The sequence below is a fragment of the Apostichopus japonicus genome, chromosome 3 (assembly GCF_037975245.1).
Source record: "Apostichopus japonicus isolate 1M-3 chromosome 3, ASM3797524v1, whole genome shotgun sequence".
In the NCBI taxonomy this organism is placed as follows: Eukaryota; Metazoa; Echinodermata; class Holothuroidea; order Aspidochirotida; family Stichopodidae; genus Apostichopus; species Apostichopus japonicus.
Window position 1 is genome coordinate 3,666,896 of NC_092563.1, and position 21,988 is coordinate 3,688,883.

At 35.7% G+C, this 21,988-nt stretch overlaps 2 protein-coding genes across 2 annotated transcripts in view; both read left to right on the plus strand.

Moving 5' to 3' along the window:
* The first annotated feature begins 75 nt into the window (after positions 1-75).
* On the plus strand, positions 76-16,007 carry LOC139960284 (conserved oligomeric Golgi complex subunit 4-like). The gene is made up of 18 exons (XM_071958544.1): positions 76-206; positions 1,370-1,452; positions 2,088-2,202; positions 3,673-3,723; positions 3,857-3,983; positions 4,638-4,831; positions 5,593-5,749; positions 6,722-6,890; positions 7,577-7,673; positions 7,829-7,990; positions 8,662-8,747; positions 9,203-9,419; positions 10,627-10,800; positions 11,156-11,332; positions 12,241-12,342; positions 12,637-12,765; positions 13,749-13,840; positions 14,192-16,007. Exons 1-18 carry the CDS (start codon positions 105-107, stop codon positions 14,232-14,234), a joined length of 2,277 nt encoding a protein of 758 aa, XP_071814645.1. The 5' UTR covers positions 76-104; the 3' UTR covers positions 14,235-16,007.
* Positions 16,008-16,794: 787 nt separating this feature from the next.
* LOC139960438 (uncharacterized) overlaps positions 16,795-21,988 on the plus strand; it is a 48,559-nt gene continuing 43,365 nt past the window's right edge. Inside the window, exon 1 of the mRNA XM_071958788.1 lies at positions 16,795-16,995. The gene's annotated coding sequence lies outside the window, so the exon portion shown is untranslated. The remainder of the gene's footprint in view (positions 16,996-21,988) is intronic.

The following is a 21,988-nucleotide window of genomic DNA, read 5'->3' on the forward strand; positions in this document are numbered from 1 at the left end:
AAATCAAAGCGATATTTTACAGGATGATAATATAAGGTTTGAAAGAGCATCTATCTGAAGTAGGGGCGCTGTTCCAAAAAGACGTTGTCTAATCAAAGAATAAAATGGCGGCCGCCACGTCTCTCAACTTTGACTCAAATTCGTTAGAGCGTTTGACAGAAATGAAGGATATTCATGAAGCATACGAATATCTTTGCAAACAAGAGGTTTGTTTTTTCATCGTCTTGAATACGCTTTTTCGCCTAATACTCAATTTCCAACATTATTGTGTACAATATAATTTTATTTTAATGGCTTTAGTAATTTTCGATGTCAGTCACAGGTATCGGTTCCACGACACCAATGCTCTCCGATTGCCCTTTTAGTTTCGCCGGGTAAGAGTATAAACCAGCAGGCAGGTTTAAGCTATGTACCAAATCACAATTCGCGTAACAGTTACTTATATATTATGCAACACAATTGTTCACACTTGAAGGTTATAAGAACCACAGGACAGGCTCAATAATCTATAAAAAATTAAAGTAAAAACGAATACAGCTAGCCTAGGCCTAACATGGCTAGGCCTATGGCGTAACTGTTAGATCTTCAAGTAATCCATTATAAATTATTCTATACATGAGAAAGCATTCTGCCTGTGTGAAGGCTCAAGTATGTTCAAATAACTACTTAATTATACCCCTGCAATAATATGTTATGAAGGCCTATGGTGTGCTTATAATGTGGTTGGGAACCAGGCATGGAAAAAGTGTTACGTAGTGGAGGCGGGGTGGGGTGTAAGGGGTTAAAACTGTAGGCAGGCCTGAATTTAACATTTTGAGGGCCTATGGGCCATGGCTAATGGGAGGTAAGGGACTGAAATTTCACTAGGATGTTGGAGAATGCATTTTAAGATCCCTTTTGGCAGATTTTCCACAAGAGTTTTCAATTAGACCCTAGACCCCTTTAAGAAAGAACAATATTTTAATTTCAGACTTGTTATCTGTCAGTTGCAAAAACCTGTTTTGTTACTGTTATGCACTACAGAAGCAGGCAAAATTTGATCATACCTGGTAACACTATTAATCTCATGGACAAAAACTGTTGGCTTTTCTGGCCCTGACTGTAGACATTCCTTTCTCCTGAGTGCCCATTACTACATACTCCTACAGTCCTAACAAAACTCCACTCCTGGCTATCCCCGATGCTGGATGTGTAGTCCAGTTTTGGTATCACCTTTACATACTGTATGTTGCTAGCAATCGGTTCAGGCTGTTGCTGTTTTATTGTGTGCCAATAGTAAAGTATATCAAATATATATGCTATTTACATGCCATAAACATTTGATGCAAATGTTTGTAAATGATAATACATTTTTTTTGTTTTATGAAAGAATACAATTGCTGAAGAAATTGATGAATTGCTTGAGCACCAAACAAACCTTGAAGGAAAGATGAGCACCCTCTATAGATCTGTGTAAGTAGGAGTATTCAATCAGAGTTAAACGCACACCTAATGCACACTTTACAAACAGTGCTACATGTCCCATACTCTGAAAGATTATATACTTGTAGCATGCCCAAATATGTTGAAAGTCTACTGATGGTTATCCATACTCAAGCTTTAACATGCATTTTACTAACAACATCAAAGCATTTTAACCCTCATTGTGAAATGTAATCATCTAAATGAAAAACTCCTCAGTGACTGGTGACATAAAAAAACTTCTCGGCACCTTTGAAAAGTTTAAGTATGCTAGAATGTCGAACCGATGCATGTGAAATTTGAATCGTATGAAACTGAAGTGATCCATTTTTTCTTTGAAAATGGGTTTCGAATAAGGATGTGAGACATTGAATAAAGTCAGTTGATCTGTGCTTTGCACAGCTGTATTCTCTTAACGCCACCTTTACAAGTATCTCCAATAAAAAGGGAGCTTTAAAGCAGTAAGCAGAGGTACTGAAGAATGTATTCCATTTTTATTTCAAGACCCAAAAATTTACCAACAAACACTTTGAAACTGTCACCCATTGCGGTTGGAATATTGTCTTGAGTTTATCATAATTATACCAGATAAGAATAAAATTATCATTCTTGTCCCTTTTCTGCAGCCCAAATTTGCAGGTTGTGAATTCTGATGCTAAACAACTTGGTAGTATGGTCTCCTTCACTTGTGATTTGGCAGAAAATGTTTCTGGTAAAGTTAGACTGCTTGACCTGGCTAAGGTTTGTATTTTGTTGTAGGTTTGAAATAATATGTTATCACATTGCCAGGATGAAGATGATTTCAAATCTGTTATTTTAATATCTGGATTTTCAAGCTTTTTCTTTTTTAAACCATTTATGTTTGTATCACTCTAACTTCTCTAAGTGTGTTTCTTGAAGTTGGATGGAAACCAAGGTGATCACATGTCTCTGCTTTTCCGCAGATATTCCCTGGATTTCCTGTACCGTCACAGGAATAAAGTTGCCCCTGGAAATGTCCCCAGATGAATGTACTGCCCTGGGAATACCCCCAAACTTTTAAAAAGGCCCTTGTTACCTGTTGGACCATTTTTGTGATAGTAGAAATAGCTTGAACATAAGGACATGATAGTGTAGCCCTAAAAATTCCACCTTCATAAACATACAGGGGAGGCAACTACCCTTCATCATACATGGTTGTCAATGATGGGGTCAAGATCAACATTATGTCCCCGCATTTTGTGGAAAATTATGGGTCACCTGAGTAAAGGTACTAGATTGGTGCATTGAGAATTCAATTAAAATTATATTGCATCAGAAGATGACCTCAGACAGGTGTTTGAAATTGTCAGAATAGCTTGATACTGTATCCAGAAAATACAGCCATTTGGAATAATTTTCTAATTCTATTATCACTTTTTACCTTTCCTTTTTACATAACACTTCAGAGCAATGATACTGTACTAACAGTCTGAACAGTTTCGAACCTTTGTTTGTGAACAGGAACGTTCTACTTCTCAAACTGTCGTTATTAGTGCTTTGAAGTGCAATATGAAAGGGCAGATTTATAAAAGAGATCAACTAATCTGGATGAGGAACATGAGTGTGCATCATAAATATTCAAATTTTCATAATAGCAAATTTATTTTTCTATGAATGTGTGATGAAATAATGGAGAGTTTGCATCTGTTTGTTAAAATTTTACAGTGTTAAGTTGAATTCAAAACAAACTTTTAATTCGCAAACTGATATTTTAACATTGGTTTTAACTTTCATCGCAATTAATAAAGTGTCAAATAAATTGTCAAAAGCAGCCTTGGGTTTATTTAGTGTTTACATTTTGCATAGCAAATTTAAGATTTCAAAAAATTTATTTTCCATAAAATACAAGAAAAGCTCTATTTTTAAATTTAAAGTCGCAATTTTGTCATTTTGATTTTTCTACCTATCACATATTATGCAGTAATCAAAAGCAGCTAGATTTGCCAGTGAATTGGAGATATGGTAGACATGAAGTTAATTTAATAAAGGGAATATTCTGGATAATACTTTTTGTTTACTGCCCACCCCCACCCTACCCCCTGATAAAAAAGGAAGCAAAAAGCCAGTTCAAAAACTTGTAAGTATAGAGCCTACTTTGATTTGATATACCAACGTCAAATGACGTGTATCTTCATTTAGAGTTGAGAATTCTGATGATTAAATAAATCTTCATTTCTGATTTCTGTACAGGGTAGGGTACAAGAAGCTATCCAGAGAGTCAATGATGTGTTGGACTTAAAGGTGAGATGTAATTAGCGATCATTCACTTCATATTACCAGTCAGAACAGTCATATCTTAGATTATCAAATGAAAAGACCAACACTTCTTTATGAGAATACCTTTCAAGCAATCGTTTTGTACCACTTTTTGCAGTTTTGTACAGATGGAGTTCAGACAGCCCTTCAATCCGAGGACTATGAAAAAGCTGCCGGTCACATCCATCGGTATTTAAGCCTAGACGAAAAAGTTTTGAAGCAAATCACTCCAGACTCAAAAGAAGGTAAAACATGAGTGTTCCTTTGTTTTTTCGTCAGACGTGGGAGTAATTTATAGACATCCCTGAATGGGCAACTTTTATCCACACGTTAGAACAATAATATATAGATTTCTGTTTGAATTTATGTCCAGTAGTACTCGATATGCTTATTCATGAAGAGGGCGAACAAAAAAACTTTTACTTGCAGAGACAGAAAGGAAGTTGTTGTTCCTTTTGCATTTTTTTTACAATTGTTGGACAGGGTTTTCTTTCTGATTTGATGACTTTTGTCATAAATAATCACTTTTAAATTACATTTGCTAAATAGCTGTGTAAGTTTCCTTTGTGCATATAATTATTTAAAAAGAAATAAAATTGCGAGTTTGGTGGTCTCACAAATCTCACAAATAAAATGAATAAATTTGAATATTTTGTATCTCTGCCGTAGAACAAGCTATGAAGCTGGAATGGGTACCAATGGGTTTCTCTTCACAATTTCACTATTATTCACTTTCAACTTGCCACCTTTGGGTTTTCCCAGCAAAATGTTCCAAAACTGAATTCCTAACTTGTAATACCTTTCCACTAAGGCTATAAAAGACTGTAAGAAAAGGGATAGTCATGTGATTAAAATAATCATTTGCCATTGGTTTTATCATGTAATGTTATTTCTTGCAGGTGGAAGTGTGGATGTGGCATTACACGTGCTACAAGATGCTAAACAAAACCTAACAAAGATTGTCAGAGAAAAATTTGACGCTGCTCTGGTAACGGCAGACAGAGCCTCGGTTGAGAGATTCTTTAAGATATTCCCGCTTCTCGGTCTTCACGATGAAGGATTGAGGAAGTTCTCAAAGTATCTCAAATCGCAGGTACAGAACTACTTTTATGTAAAACAATTAAGAAACTGATATTACCCTTTTGAAGGTGTCGTGATTGATCTGGTAAAATCAAGCTTTACTATCAAATATCACACATCATGTGCGTGAAATTTTTCCAAGAAATGAGAGGCTCGCTCTTGTGCAGTCTGACCATAAAATGGAATAAAGCTGGAAAGGGGCTTCTTGTTGTAATTTTGTTTGGTAGTAGATTTTATATCAGGATAAGTCATAAGGGCTGTCTTAATTATGTAGCTGGGTTAGCTCATGTTTAGTTCTATCGATTACATTTCACATAAAAAAAATTCTGTTTGCCTCAATTGAGGTTTTCTGTTTGTTACAGATACATACAGGAGGTAATTTTTATTTTAATATTAAAGGCCCTGTTTATTATTTTTTTCCTCTGTTATATATACATAGAATTTAATTCCATAATACCAATATGGCAAGTCCAACTGGGGAACTGTTCAGGATTGAATCAAGTTCATTAATCACTCGTTCATTAATACCTTCCTGTGGTGAAAACTCTCGGAGGGTGTCACAGTGTGATCAAGGGGTAATCAAATACCATCACTGTTTCTTGGTAAACTTGGTCAAACTTTGAAGTACCAAACGAAAAAGTAACGATTGCTCTATTTGCAGATCTGACTTGTACATAAGCTAAAAATTAGGAAAAGTCTCTGACTTTAAAAATTTTGGACTCTTATAATTCTATTTTTTACTAATCATTTTTTTTTTTTTTTCCGTTACTGAAGATTGCAGATCGTTGCCAAGAGCAGCTGTCGCAGGCATCGACATTAGACTCAGCCGATCGTAGGGCAGCGGTTGTATACGCCGACACGTTAACAATTTTATTCGAAGACGTTGGAAAAGTTGTGGAAATCCATCAACCACTTGTGGAAACATATTATGGTAAGCAGTTGCATCGTTGTGTTACTTTCTCATGTGTTAGCTTTTATGTGTAATCTTTAATGTAAATCTTATGGTCACTGTTTTTATAACTGCAACTTTTTAGTCTTGTTTCTCCCAAGTCAGGGTTTCTTGTGCAGATTTAGAAATTTACAGACAAGATTTACAGACAACATCAATTCTGATTCTATATCAAACTAAATCAAGTCTACAGCATGACCATGAACTCAGGTCTTGAAAATTTGACCTGTTTATTGGCTAAATGCCAGTAGATCTAGCCATTTACCAGTGACAGAAAGACACTTGCATTTCTTTGGCAGTAGACATAAAGAACAGAAACACTTGAAAAGTTGGGTAACAACCAGCAGTAAAACAAAAACCGCATTCTTCCTCTACCTAACGTACATCCTTTATTACTGCTCATTATCAGCAAATACTTTATGACTGAACAGTAACTCTTGCATGCTATGAATCACAGAAAACGTTTGATTTTGATTTTAGCCAGTAGACAATTTGAGCACTTGTAATTTCTAGCAAGTGGATGATATTTATGAAATTTTAGGCTTGGAACTGTGCATTTTTTTAAATATTGTTTGTTATATCAACCTTGTAGTTGAATTCCATGTGAGATGAGGCCTTTGAGTTTCTCTAGCATTCAATAAAAGAACTTTACATCATGCCAAACCAATCGGTGCTCTTCTCTTGTAAATACTCCTAAACGATGTAAACCGTTCAAAGCATCCAAGCGTGAATCTAATTCAATAGCATCCTAACATGGGAAACATACTTTGGCAGCTATATTTGAAAACAGAAAACTTTGACATATATATATATATTATCAGATTTCCTATATATAACACACACAAAGCATACACATCTTGATTTCGTTGTTTCTCTGTTTCTCTTCTTATCATTCCTAAGTTTCAACATTAATGTGGAAAATAATTAATCCTGGTCTTTTTTTTTATCTTCTAGGACCAGGCAGACTTTTACAGCTTATTCAGTGGCTTCAGGCAGAGTGTGATGAACAAGCTAGCCGGATTGTTGATGAATTTATTAGAAACCGAGAATTTTCCATGAAGTCTCGTCAAGTTCAGGCTCTTCTCCATCGTGGTAGTGGGAGGACATCAACAGCTCATGAGAGGTAGAAAAATTTATCCTACTTTAATTTCCAGGTGAAACCCTGGAACTGAACTAGTCTTTCATCTATTAACCCTGATCTTAACTATCATTGCACACCTACAAAGGAAGTGATGTGTGGTGTCTAATATGATATTTACCTCGACGACAGGCATTCTCATTCCTTTGTCTGTGGGCCAAATCCAGGCTGCAAAAGATTATTTCGGTCAACAATTTTTTTTTTGTGGGGGGGGGGGGCCATGGTCTTGCACTTACTTGATATATCGACCTTTACGGTATAAGGCTTGGGCAATCTTTTGTCCTGTAACTACACAACTGCTCAATTTCTATATTAGATGTGAAATTATGATTTTGTATATCCATTTCTCGGACCTGCGATTTCCTCTGGCTGTCATCAAAAATTAACGGAGCACCCCTGATATAAACTGTGGCCTCAATATGGCATGACACCTTTACTGTAGAGCACTGCTAGTGTGTGAAGTACTCACTAGTAATTGACCACTGCAGCTAACACTCAGGTCTGGTTACTTATTCTGGTTCCTTTAAAATCACGATGTTTCCAATTTATATTCGATTACTTAATAAAGGACAGTTTAGACCACTCAACAGTCTTGGTTTACCTTATTCTGGTACTGGTGTGAGTTTTTCATTAATACCGTCTGTCTTTTTGCTTGTTTTTTATCTGACCAGATTGGATCCGAGAGAGCTGGATGTAATGCTTGCCGAATGCACCTTACTGAATTCAAGGACGGAGCTCTACCTGAGGTTTATACGGAAGAGAGTCTTGGTAAATCGATATATCAGTTATAAAAGTAGCCTATTACACTCTTTACACTCTTTCTCAAGCCTAACCGAAGGATATAAAAGATTAAAAAAATTTGTCATATTGCTCTATGAAACTTGGATTTCGGTACTAAGGTTCGACCCTGTTCTTGCTTTCAGAATGATCTAGAAACGGTCGGCAATGACGAGAAGGCAGATGCGGACAAAGTCGCCGTGTTGGAGAAATTGTTGAGAGAATGTCTTCTTAGTCGGAGGATACAGGAGTTAATAGGAAACTATATCGTCATGGAAGAATACTTCATGAGAGAAAGCGTCATAAAGGTATCTCCACGTGGTCACTTAATATTTAATTTTTTCATATTTCGTATAAAGTGAATTTTAACATGTTTATGAACAGAATTGGCTATAAAAGGGATCAACCACTATCTATGGGCTGCATAGTTCAGTTGGTAGAACAAAGGACTGGTAACCCTGAAGTTACTGGTTTGAATTCCATTCTATCCACAAAACTTTATTTGCCCTTGTTCAAGTTTGTTTGTACATTCCATGTCAGTTTTCTATTGTTAATTTACTCAGAAATACTTAAAATTGAGTTAAGAGATGGAAATAAATATGAATATTACAATGTTATGATGTTACAATACCACAAAAATAAGAGATGCATTGGTTTTTGAGAACAAAATTTTATAACAGTGGCTCAACAGCGGCTCTAAGATTCCATTTTTGGACATGAAAGAAAGAAAGAAGGAAGTGTCAGTAAATAAATTAGATTATTAAAAGAAGAAATTCTTTCAATTGTTACTTCATTTATTTATTCCTTGGAAAAGTATGTCAGAGTAGCATACATTCAAGCATACATGCAAGAAGCCTTTGTGAAATTCTTTCTAGCAGTTTGATTAATGTATTAACTAATTTATGTTATATTGTTTACAAGTGTATACAGTTTGTTTGTGACCAAAAATATCAATTGCTTGATCCATTTCTATACACAGGCTGAGAGCATGGACTCTTTAGAACAGGGTTCTCATACATCAAGTATGGTGGACGATATTTTCTTTATCCTCAAAAAATGCACAAAGTGAGTAATACTGTTTATCCAGTAAATTACTTTTAATAATTAATGTGATTTTTTTTTTAGTTGTGATGTAAATAAAAAATAGTGAAGAAAAAAATAAAAAACCTTGTCTTACATATTTAGCTGAAAACTATCTAAACTCTATGGACCTGATATGCCAGCAAATGCTGTATGTTTGTTCGATGGTACAATAACAGAGAGGGCAATGAGGCTCTCATTTATACCTGCAATATTTTAACAGTGATTTGTTTCCATATTTTATGATTTTAGTAGAATTTTGTGATCCTTCCATCTCCTTATACCAGCAAGTCTACTTCCGTCTCCCACAATAGTTTCACACTTTGCTCATTTAAAGGTTGGACTCTTTAATATTGCCATAATTTCAACTTTGGTATCACATCAAGTTAAACTAAGGTCACTAAGGTTGACATAAATACCTATTTCCTGATTCTTTGTAGGAGAGCAATCTCCAGTGGTAGCGTCGACTGTGCCTGCGCTCTTCTCAACCATACCACGACCATCCTAGAGGGCGACTATCAAGATTCTCTCTACGCCAAACTTCGTGCTGGCTTCCCATCTGGATCCTTCGATGTGGCCCAAGCTTACAGCATGCTACAACAGGGACGCTTCCCAACCTCAAGTTCAGATACCAATGCTGCAAAGCTTGAATTTATGGTGAGGATGGAAACTACTGTTGAATCTTACGAAGAATGCTACCAGTTTCTTGGATGTTTGTCGTTTGATAGTTTGATAGTTTTTGTCGTGTTCGGTTCCTCTCCAGATTACTTTGAGTAATGTTCTGTACAAGTGTCTAAAATACTTATTCCTTTCAAACATGTTGCACAAAGCACTACAGTTAACTGTTCCAGGTAATAACAGTGATTACTACAGCCCCAATCTTAGTATGCAAAGTTAGGTATTTCAGCGCTGATACAAAGTGTGTTAGGCCCAGGCTAAAAGTTGATAATCGTTCAAAAAGAAGTGTATAGAGATTTCATCAAGAGTGGACAATTTAATTGTTGAATTAACACCAAAAACAAACAGAGCACTTTCATGTCAAGTGTGAATGTTACTGCAAATGGAAATGGCTTACTTTAATTAAACTTTCAAAACACTGTTACGAAAATAAGACATGCAAGTGAGATATTTTCCTTGCAAGTCTCCAAATCAAGGGAAACTGCAGATTGCAAATAACTCTAAGATTCTCTAAAAGTTGATATAATTAAATTTGAGAAGATTAAATGAAGTTGATTGTGTAACATATTACATTTATTCATGAATATTGCATTGTAGGTTACATTCCTTTATGGATGTTACAGTACATTTTTATTCATGTATGTAACATTACATTACATTAATTTATATATGTCATGTTTTATACTACATTCATCCGTTGTTGTAACATTAATTAATGTATGTTATGCTATATACTTCATTCCTTCATTGATGTAACATTAGATATTAAATTCATTCATGGATTTTGCATGACCTACGATATTCATCTTTGTCATTACATTACATGTTACAACATTAATGGATGTTAAATTTACATAGCACATTCATTCTTGTGTGTTACTTAACATTCATCCGTGGATGTAACCCATTTAATAGTACATTAGTTCATGAATTTTGCATCCTGTGTTACATTAATGTACTGTTTTCATTGAAATACTAGTCAATACATTATGTCTGCTTCTTGTATATACATAAATAAATAAATAAATATATATATATATATAAATATATATATTATGTTTACGTATGTTTGTATGTTATAAATGTATATATGTATGTATGTATTGGTATCATTCTGAACTAAATCTATAGCCTTCCTCTTGTCTTTACACACATTTTCTTCTTCATGATTTCTCTTCATTTTAAGACGACAGTGAACAACATTGAAGTCAGCCTGGAGTACATTCAGTCTCTAAGACGGAGTTTATCAGAGGAGTGCGCAGCCCTGCTCATCCAAAATCGAGAGATTGGCAAAGACAAGCTAGAGAGTTGCTTGAATGACCTAGGAGCAGTCACACATAAGTTTAAAGATGTTTTAGATGTAAGTTACATCATCTACTTCAGAGTCAGTTTAATATTGGATGAAATTTATAAAGTTATTGTCAAAAGTAAACCCTCCTACTGGGAAAGCCTATTTTCAATTTCACACCCAGAAAAATAGGGGCAATTCCGTGCAGATATTCCTCAAGTAATTTTCGGAAGCTGTTAACATATTCATTGGTCAAAATAATCTTGCATATGAATGTAAACATTAAAAGATGCAATATTTCTTCAGACAGGCAAATTGAGAAAGTTATAGTAAACAACAAACTGAGAGAACCTGGATGGTCAGTCTTTGCTGTCATAAATTGGACATATTGACAGTCGGTTCTATTTTGTACCTTTCTTCCCTTCAGTACGGTCTTAGCCAGTTGAGCTCCTCGGCCGTCAAGCCCCGCCTCAAACCCTGGGTGGACAGTTTCTTGTCGGTGAATCATGACATAAGGGAAGATGAATTCTCCATGTACGAAGCAAACGATCCTTTTGTACAGAATTTCATCATGAATTTAGAACAACTTTTAGCTGAATTCAAGGTAAGAATTATTTGTTTTATTTGAAATTTTTGACTGACCACTATTGCAAATTCCAGTGGTTAATGGACAAGTTGAAAATAACAACAACAAGAAAATTCCATTAAAGATGAATTATATGGTCATCGGTAAACAAATTAGCTGTTAACAATTTCTCCATAAATTATCAATCAATCAATGTTGACTTAAAGAAAAATTTCTTTGTCTAAAATTGCTTTATCTGTATGTCACTAAGTAAATATCAATCTGTAGACTTCTTTTTAGCTTAAGTTTTGAATTTATGTTATTTGGTTTTCCAAATTTGTTAGAGTACTGCACTGGTTGCCTATTCAACAGCGAATCAATTTCAAACTTTTATGCTTTTGTTTTCAAAATTCACTGTGGAAAGGCACCGTCCTACATGTGTGAACTGTTGACATGGCATTGTAGTGGGCAGGTTATTCCCTTGAAAGTCCCGGCCGTTCACCAATCATTGAGTGAATCTAATTTGGATGTTGATATGGCATTTCATGTTTGTGCACCACGTCTATGGAAAGTCCTGCCAACAGCCCTTCCTCTTTTACCCACCTTGATCTCATCTTTTTATCATGTGCTATAATGACTGATCTTGTTATTGTTTGTCTTAACCTTGTTTATATTAGTTTAATTAACTTATTGATTGATTGATAACTTTTTTTGCTTTTCTGACTTTGCTTTGATTATTTTATTCCTTTCTTTACTAATCTCACATTTGTACTTCTTAAGATTTTAGTCTAGTCCCATGTAAAGTGCTTTGAGATATTTATGTTAAGTGCTATATATATATCTATCACTGCTTGTATTATTATTATTATTATTATGTTTAAACAAGTGCATTTTTCAGAGAAGAAGTACAGCATAATTTGTTTTCTCTCAAATTGTTAATCTTGCAGGATTTTATGACTCCCAGTAACTATGATGCATTGGTCAGCTTGGTGACCAATGAAGTAACAACTCAACTGGAACAGGCAGTCTTACGATCCGTGTTTAATAGGGTAAGGAATTATTAATATAAAGGATAAAAGTAATGTAAAAAACAGTTAAAAAATAAGTATCTGTAATCCTTTTATGTCATGTTCAGATTCTTTGTTCAAGTGTTTAGTCTTGCACATGAAGGAATTTAATGTACATGATATCTCTTATATTATTCACCTTTTGTGTTTATGTATTATTATTATTTGTGTTTACAGATTTTTTGTACCAGGTACCCACAATTGTCATTCTTTTTGCTAGAAATAGAAATATCCATCAGAAAATATTCTTTCAATAAATATATATATTTTTTGTAGCTTGGTGGCCTTCACTTTGACAAAGAGCTCAGATCCCTTGTGACATACTTGACGTCAGTCACCCAATGGACCATCAGAGATAAATTTGCACGTTTGACACAAATGGCCACCATCTTAAATCTTGAGCGAGTAAGTGTTTGAACGTTGTTATTTTTGTTTTTCCATCACAGTGGTAATCCTTTGAATTTCACCTGTTAAGGAGACTTTTTATTACACAGCGGGAAAGGCATACAGGTAGGAAGATATAGTTCAGTGTTAGTCCACTAGTATCGTGGGAAGGAACAATAATGATCTTATATGTAGTTTTGTGCATCAGCAGTAACATACTTTCAGTTATCCTATTCGCAAAGATTGGAGCTTCTTTATTGGACATAAATGGGAGCAAAGAGACTATCAGAATGGCTAAGAAACATAGCCATGGGATGTCGAGTATTGAAGTATCCTATCTAGTCAAGCCAGCTAGGAATGAAATATATTAATTAATATGTTTATTTTCCCAGTAATGCATTGACTCAATTCAGTCCCGTCCCTGGGCACTGAAAAAGCTGAAAATAGTTAAGCGGGTTTTGACACCGAATTGTGTAATCCTTGCTAAAATTCTGTAGCATACCCTTCACTGTATCTGTATCCTATGCCTTTGGTGTATTCATATGTCAATAATCCATCCCTGTTTCAAAGAAGAAAATTAGATGAACAGTTTAAGGAAACAACAGAGAACAAATTTGTGTGAGATCTATGACATCACACCTGTTTGCTTCAAGTTCACTTACAAAACATGTCATCATCAAATGCTGTTATCTCGAAAACGATACAAGGGAATCTCATTCACGCATATTTCATCACTATGCTTAGAATAAGTTCCTCTTTCAAAAATATAAAAATTGCTATTAACAACCTTTAATGTAGGAGAATAATTTGAAAACTCTGTGGAACATTCAGGAATGTGCATTTGAAAGGTTTTTGCAACTTTTATGAGAGTAATATTGCAGGCAATACCAAAGACCTGCAACTTGTAGGGACCGTACATATAAAATGGTGTCTTGAATTTTAAGGAGACAATAGTATTTAGACATTTAGCAATGGTTTTAGAGGATCTCTTCTTGGTTTTTCAGGTTACTGAAATTTTGGACTACTGGGGTCAAAACTCAGGACCTCTCACCTGGAGACTGACTCCTACAGAAGTGAGACAGGTATTGTCTCTCAGGTGAGGTTCATGCTTGTTAACATTTCGAATGATATCCATTTGAATTTAAACGTTTTCACAATAGTATCATCGCAAAAGAGCTAATTGGAATAGTTTGAGGTTTCTCTTCATTATTTGAAACAAGAAGAAAATCAATGAAGCTAAAGAGCTGCTACAATCCAGATTTGCGGTATTATTAAATTGTATCCAAACTGTTCAAGAATCAACTTAAAGAGTGGCTTTATGACTAACACATTATCACACATGGTTTAACTTGGCCTTGATGAAATCAATGTGAAATTTGTCTCATTCCATTAAAGATTCCTTTCCACATCTAAACAGAAAACCTGTCTATTTCTGTGTTTCTTTTAGAGTTGATTTTAGATCTGAAGACATCAAACGGCTGAAGCTTTAGCGATTCTCTCCATCGAGGAAGGAAAACGAGCAGAAAGAGTAATATTTCAACCCTAGGTACATCAGGCAATCAGATGAAAACTAATTGATGGTGACCGGATAAATTTGAAGACCATAAAGTCGTGCCTTCAAAACATGCCATTCTGTGACAGTTGACCTCTGTCCATCCTTAACTTACCGTCACCTGCTTAGTGAATTTTGGTGAGGATGGTTTAAGTTGTTCAGTAGCCTCTGTCAGATTTCAAGTTATTTTGTGTTTGTTATCAGTGCTGGATAAGTCAATAATATTTTGTTCTTGATTTATTTCTGATAATTGTGACACCAGCTGTCACTATAGTAACCTGTTAAAGGTTTTCAGAGTTTTTTGAAAGTATTCTGTAATATTGAAGCAATATATTGAAACGATATAAACGTTACTTTCCTCAATTGATTCACTGAGGGTGACTACTATAAACTGCACTAGTGCTGTAGAAGTAAGTGTTGCATATAGGCTCATGCCACGTACAAACATTCCTTTGAAAAGGAATGGAACTTTGGAAGGTGAGTTACTTGTCTGCTAACTCCTTAATGCAAGTAACAGACAATATGTTGTACACATTGGGGTTATTATACATCCAAATTACCCTAGATATGTTCTCCTTCTTCTATCTCTTGTGAGCATACAAGAAAATTTGAAAAACGTCCTGATTTGTAGTGTATTTTCACTGTATTGCTTTGATGGAAAATTTTAATTTCAAATCAGGTACAATATTTACTTCAGGTACCCTTTAACATCCATTTTTTAACCACAATGGGGTAAGGGGTCAACTTACACCCTCCTGCTTGGCTGCAATAACTGTTACTTGTCATTTAGCCTTTGAAGAAGATCCTGCTAGGATCGAAATGTCAGGCCAACTTACTTTTACACATTCTCTTACACAGGCTCTCTAGTTGATAAGCAGTTTGCTAACAGTTTTATTTTATTTTGATGTGTATAGTAAATAGAAATGCTTCATGACACAGATTGGTTAGTAAGATGATCAGTTTTGATATGCTAGAATATCTTAATTTGCACTTCTTCTCTCATGAATCTGTTTCCACAATTATTTTCTGTTCATTCAGAAAAATAAGCTGATTATTTTAAATATTCAAATTCATATATTTGTTTGATCACAACGAACGTTATACAGAGGCAGATTGGTCTGTAGGTTCTGTACTGGCATTGTCCCTCTGTTATGTTCAAATATCCTAGCACAAGTAGGACCCTGTATTCATTATCTCCAAAAATGCATTTCATTTGATAATAGATTTATTTCATGCTAAAATACAAAAGAGTGGAAAGACAATACAAGAATCATGGTGTAGGGATAACACAGCAAAATCTGTCCAGCAGACTTGCTCCTTTGGGTCACAGGTCAGGTAGAAATATTGCTACGATAGTATAGAATACCATGGGCCACTTTAATAGGGCTTTTAAAACGTTTTTGCATGCTGCAGAGAAACTTTTGGCCCATGTTTTGTGCACCCGTGGGAAGAATAATCTCAAAATAATGATATTGATGGGAAGACTATATTCAAATATTACTCAAGAAAAATACAAGGCTCCATTCAAATTGTCACTATATTTATCTTCTGTACCTCAGATATAAGAATTTGAGATTACTGCAGTGTAAAAAGTGTATCATAGTTGTGTGGAATATTCCTAAATTATTTATTTTCTTCAGTATTGAGAGTAAGTGAATTTGTTTGATGGAAAGATAATATGAAAATATACAGAATAAAACATTGAACTTGATTTTTGCCTTTTTGTATTCTGTGCTAGATAACTGCTAACTTTGGTGCTCTGCTTCTTTCACAGGAAAGAAAAAACTAGCAAATGTCCACTTTCTGAAGTATATATATATATATATATATATATATATGTTATATATATATAGTGTTAATCCCAACGATGAGTCTATATATTCCAGGAGTACAAATGAAGCTACCAGTTGTCGAAAGATCGCTCAACTCTTGAAACTCTGAGTAACAACTACTAGTGTTCCACTAGTCTCAACCTATATATATATAGATATATATATATATATATATAGATATATATATATATATATATATATATATATATATATATATATATATATATATATATATATATATATAAATATCAGAATATATATTGACAAGCAATAATAAATGTAAAGCTTTGGTCCAATTAGTAGTGATAGACAGTAATTCAACAGCTTGCTCTGATGGAAGTTACTTTTCATGTCCTGAACAGCAGAGCAAACAAAACAATGTACTTTCTCAGGACAACCAGAAGTGTATGCTTCCCCTCCTCTGTACCCCTCATGCCCCTCCTCACCATCAGCTTCTTTTCTTCTCCACTTACGTATTTAGATAAGTTGAGGTGAAATAAAAGTTAGCCTCTTTACCAATGGTATCTGGAATCTGTCGCCTTTCTTTCTCTTCATTAAATTTACAGTTGCATTGAGGAGCGCCCCTTGTTGACACCATGCGCGTGAGCACATGAATATGCGCAATAAGTCGCAATGTCGTACAGTAAATGACAGCGCTCTACGTACGACCACAATACGTTTACTGTGCTTGACTACAATACACGCTGCAATAACATTTAGCCTACCCTATATCTGGACCACACACACTTGTTGGTTCCCTGGAATCCGTTTCAGAATTTGACCTAATAGCAACGTCAGAGTGGCTGAAACCAAACAACTTTGCTAAGGACCACACATTACCGTTTCGAATAAGATACATTAAAAGAGGTTTGTATTTGTAACCTTTTCAGTAAAAATAGTAGCTAAGACCCGCGTAGGCTAAGTCTTACATCTGTGATATAGTTAGGCCTAGGCCAAGGCCTAGGCCTGATAAAACTAGAACTAACTAGTACAAGCAATACATGCCTTGCCTACCCGGAGAGGTACTTGGTTAGGACTGAGGTCTAGGCCAAACTTAGTTTTATTTTGTGACCTAATATTGTTGCCATTTAGGCTACCGGTACAATCTATTGCAGCAAAGTATATAGCCTAAAGAGAGCTATGATGGTACACGTACACGACTTCACAATGCGATGAAGTATGATTGAACACAATTTAAAGCGGCATAGAGTAATGCTGTTGAAGTCTTGAATATACCTCCTAAGTTTTATATGGTGTCAAACTAAGTGAGGCCTAACTTTTAGCCTAAATCAGTGAGCAGGCTACAGGTTTTATCATGTGATTTCATACTTTTACTAGTTCCCACCTGAATGAGATAATTTTATAGTTATACTTTTCAAAATGCATTTGGCAAGGAAAGTACAGTATGTGATGTATTCAATCATATTTTCACTGTAAATGCACTTTTAACCTTATTCAAACACTGCAATCGCAGCATTCATCACTGCAGACTAGGCAGCTACATATATAGCACAGTATGCAAATATAGGGAATTCGTCAAATGGCTGTATGCTCTACTGGTATACCTCAGTAGTAAATTGTATCCTTACTCGTAAGGAACAAAGCTCTGGCAAATGAACCAGCTGCACATTGCCCCGAAACAGTTTGACCATGGTGACCTAGTTTTTGATAGTGGTGAAGACCGGTGGTAACTGACCCCTGCACTCTGAATCACTGATGAGTGCCCACAACCACGGTTCTGTTAATGACTGGTACTTGTTTAGATCACATGTAAAATTATTTTCGAGTGATGAGTAACATTAATTAGTTAAAACTACAGTTTCAGTTGTGAACTACCATGTCCTGCAGCTGAAATGCTACATGTTGAGCTTTCCCAAGTGAAGCTGACACAGCTTAAAATCGTTTTCCATGTTAGGATGGTTACTTGAGCTGTTTTGTCCTCAGTCGTGGTGTGCGCTGCTGGCTTTGGTGTTACTGCCTTGATTCTAGATTGGTTACCATATTTCTTTCGATGAAAAGTGGGAAAAGCTTCACTGTACGGTGTGCGCTCTAAACCATGTTATACAGGTCTATCGTTACTAAATGACTTTATCTGAAGTACGTTACTGAACTTACGTTACTGAAGTAATTTATTGCAAAATTGCTACTTTAACATGAGTGTCACTACTTGTTGCAACTATGTAGCCCACATTACGCAAGGTTGTGGGTAGTGTTTGCACGGGTTATCTGGGTACCCACCCGACACGATACTACCCGTTTCCTAATTTATTACCCGAATCCTACACAAAGTGTTATTTTTTTATTTTATTTTTGCAAACCAACGGTTAGGCAGATTTCCCTTTGATTTAGTGTGTTGTTCGGCTACCACGTGGTCGAAGATAACAGCAATAACGAAGATACCGGTCTGACGCGATACTACCCGGTTCCTAATTTATTACCTGAATCCTACGCAAAGTGTTATTTTTAAAATTTTTTCCACACCGATTGTTAGGCAGATTTCCCATTGACTTAGTGTGGTGTTAGGCTACCATGTAGTCGAAGATAACAGCAATAACGAAAGAATTCCATGGATATCTTATAACTGCATCACAATTTCAGCTAAATAACAGATGGCTAGGCTAGATTACCCCATTGACTTAGTGTGGTGTTAGGCAACCATGTGGTCGAACGTAACAGCAATAATGAAAATATTCCATGGATATCTTATAACTGCGTCACAATTTCAGCGAATAAACAGATGGTTAGGCTTAGTGTAGTGTTAGGCTACCATGTGGAAGAAATTGAAAGAATTCTCACAATTATTATATATTTATTCGTTTAGTTCATAGAAGAAAAGGCTGACAAGGAATTTTACGAGATGTTAATGGATTATAGACAGGATAACTAAAAAATAATAATCGCAAGTGGCTTTTTACTAATCGTTATTCCAAATGCCATCAAATTGCGCGAATCGCGCAATCTCGCGGCTAATGCGAACCCTGGGCCTGCATAATAGATAGTAGTAACAACTGTTTAAGAACTAAATTGGATATTTATATGGTCTGATCCAATAGAGGTGGAGAGCAAGCATAAGCAGCGGCGGCAGTGCGATGCTAGTAGTGATGTTAATTATATGAAGTATTAACAAGTTAATGAAAGAAACAAAAGCAAATAGAAGTGTATCACGATCTTCAAGAAATTACATATTGGATGCTATAATAAATGAATTATATTCTCCACTGACAATGTTTTCATGTTCAAATACGTAGGTGTAAGATATAAAGCCTTCCTCAATAATTGCTATTAGCTTTCCTTCCTTTCACTAACTTGTTACTAACTTTTTGCAAAAAAAAAAAAAAATCACACTTTGCGTAGGATTCGGGTAACAATTAGGAATCGGGTAGTATCACCTCGGGCGGGTACCCGTGTACCCTGTGCAAACACTAGTTGTAAAGCAGCTTCTTGCATTGGTTTTGTTATGATTTTCATTGTCATTCGATGCTATGTCTCATGAAAACACACCTAGTTCAATAGCTTTAAAACTACAATACAGTATTAAGATTTCAGTGGGTCAAGTTGGTTAAAATGCAAGCCGTGGTGATTCATACTGCAAAGAGCCTTTAGATAGATATCAAAAAAGTTTGCACGGTCACCAGTGATGGGTTTCCTAATTTTAAATCCATGTTCATTTATTCATGAAGTATGTTTGCAAATAACTTGAAATTGGCAAGAAACATGTTGAAGTTACAAATCAGCTATTTAGCTCGACTCGACTTGGTAGTGTTTTGTGATTCGTGACAAGTAACAAAAGGCCCTAATAAATTTTAATGTATATAATAGCACACACACAAACACAAAATCTCTTGTAAGTTGAAAAGAGAAGGAGATACAACATTTTTTGGCAGTGTAGGGATTTGCAATATGCGTTTTGATTACGATCTTTAAATCGTTAGTAGTTTGAGACTTACTGTGCCTGAGTGACAAGTTCGGTACCAGTTAGGCAGAACTGGGCCAATAAAGTATATAGTAAACCCTTCTGCCTCATTGTAACCCCCCCCCCAAAAAAAATCCCCCAATCCCGGGTGACTACACCTAGGCCATTCAATTGTCATATCACTTTGACCACTTTCTAATGTTAAAACATTTTGGCAGTCTGCCAATGTTCCACAGTACATAAACCCCCCACAGAGTTAAAATATTATGTTAATTAGCAAGTAGGTGAGTGACAAATTGGGTTTTGATTGGACTAGCTTGACACAATGTTTTTACTTCATATGTAGGGCAGCCAGCTGCATGACCTACATGCCCAAGTAATCACTACGCGACCAAGATTCTCAGGGCAGTTAATTGGCATTGGAAGCAAATTTAGCTGTGGAAAGAATCAGGGGTCAAATTGTGTAAACCTTGTTAACACAATATCTCAAGAAAAGGAGCTTGGGTAGACCTCATATTTGATTTGTAGAAGCACCGCATTGAGTACAAGGAGCCTCTTGTTTTTGGTGGAGGTCAAAGGTCGTTTGGGGTCACCAGGGGTCAGATTGTGAAAACATTGTAAAGATGATATCTCAGTAATATTGGAAGCATAAGCAGACCTTTTATGTAGTAAGTAGAAGTACCACATTGAGTTCAAGAAGGCTCTTGTGTTGGTGGAGGTCAAAGGTCATCTGGGGTCACCAGGGTTAAGTTGTGAAAACCTTTTAAACATGATATCTCAAGAAGGAAAGCATGGACAGACCTCATATTTAGTGTGTAGAAGTAACACATTGAGTAAAAGAAGACTATTGATTTTGGTGGAGGTCAAAGGTCATTTGGGGACAACAGGTCAAATCGTGAAAGCCTTGTAAACATGATACTGCAAGAGGGGAACCTTGGACAGATCTTGTATTTGGTTTATAGATGTATCATATCAAATTTAAGGAGCCTATTATTGCTTTTGATGGAGGTCATGTCATTTGAAGTCAACAAATGCCAAACATTTACTTTGCTCCCCCTCTTACAGTACCTGTCCCTCTTCACTAACACACCTTCCTAAACATAGTATAGCAAGGGAAGCTTGGACGGATCGCATATTTGGTATGTACTTGTACCACATTGAGTACAAGTTCAGCCTTATGTTGTGGGCAGAAGTCAATGGTCATTTGAGTTCACCTGGGAACAAACTGTAAACCATATTTACACAATATTTCAAAAAGGACAGGACCTGTTGTTGAGGTCAGTGGTAATTTCAGGACAGCCTGTGTCATTGTGAATTTATTGTTTGTCACATCACACTGCTTTTCACTGTATTACTTAGATCAAGTATGTTGTACCCCCTCACTATACATTACATCAGATTCATGAAGAAAACTGCTTATGTTACATCATCGAAACCACAATGCATTTTTGCATTCTGGTTCAAGATTTTCAATACAATTGATGTTGCTGTGGTGAACTTTCCAGTTCTATGTTAAAGGCATTGAAGACTCTCCCCAAACCGTGTGCCGGGCACTGAAAAAGTTAACATTCCATTGCTTGCAAGTGAAGTTTTCTTCTTGTCACTACAAAATGCAAACATTAATGAAACGTGATACCTTGTTATCTTTTATCTAGACCTGAGATGTCCATCACTGCTATGTACACTGTGTTGTGGGTATTGACCATAGCTGTATGTATTGACTGTACACTATTGTCTAATTTCTGACAGTAGCAAGCTGTGCGTGTATTTTCTGGGGTTGATGGTGGTGTCTAACATATCTGTTACACCTCATTCGAAACTAGGTCAGATTACTGGCATGAGAAGTTTCTTTGTGTGTGAGTCTTCACACCCTTTAAGCATCACTGTCTGTTCTTTGTTGTTGTTTTACAAAACTTGTTTCAGCTCTGTCAAATATTTTGTTACGCA

What these genes read in the sequence shown, in the direction of transcription:
- LOC139960284 (XM_071958544.1), top strand. Translation starts at nt 105, where the DNA reads ATGGCGGCCGCCACGTCTCTCAACTTTGACTCAAATTCGTTAGAGCGT. An exon ending in CAAAGTATCTCAAATCGCAG is followed by an intron (nt 4,832 to 5,592) that starts GTACAGAACTAC and finishes CCGTTACTGAAG; the next exon opens with ATTGCAGATCGTTGCCAAGA. An exon ending in CCATCTTAAATCTTGAGCGA is followed by an intron (nt 12,766 to 13,748) that starts GTAAGTGTTTGA and finishes TTGGTTTTTCAG; the next exon opens with GTTACTGAAATTTTGGACTA.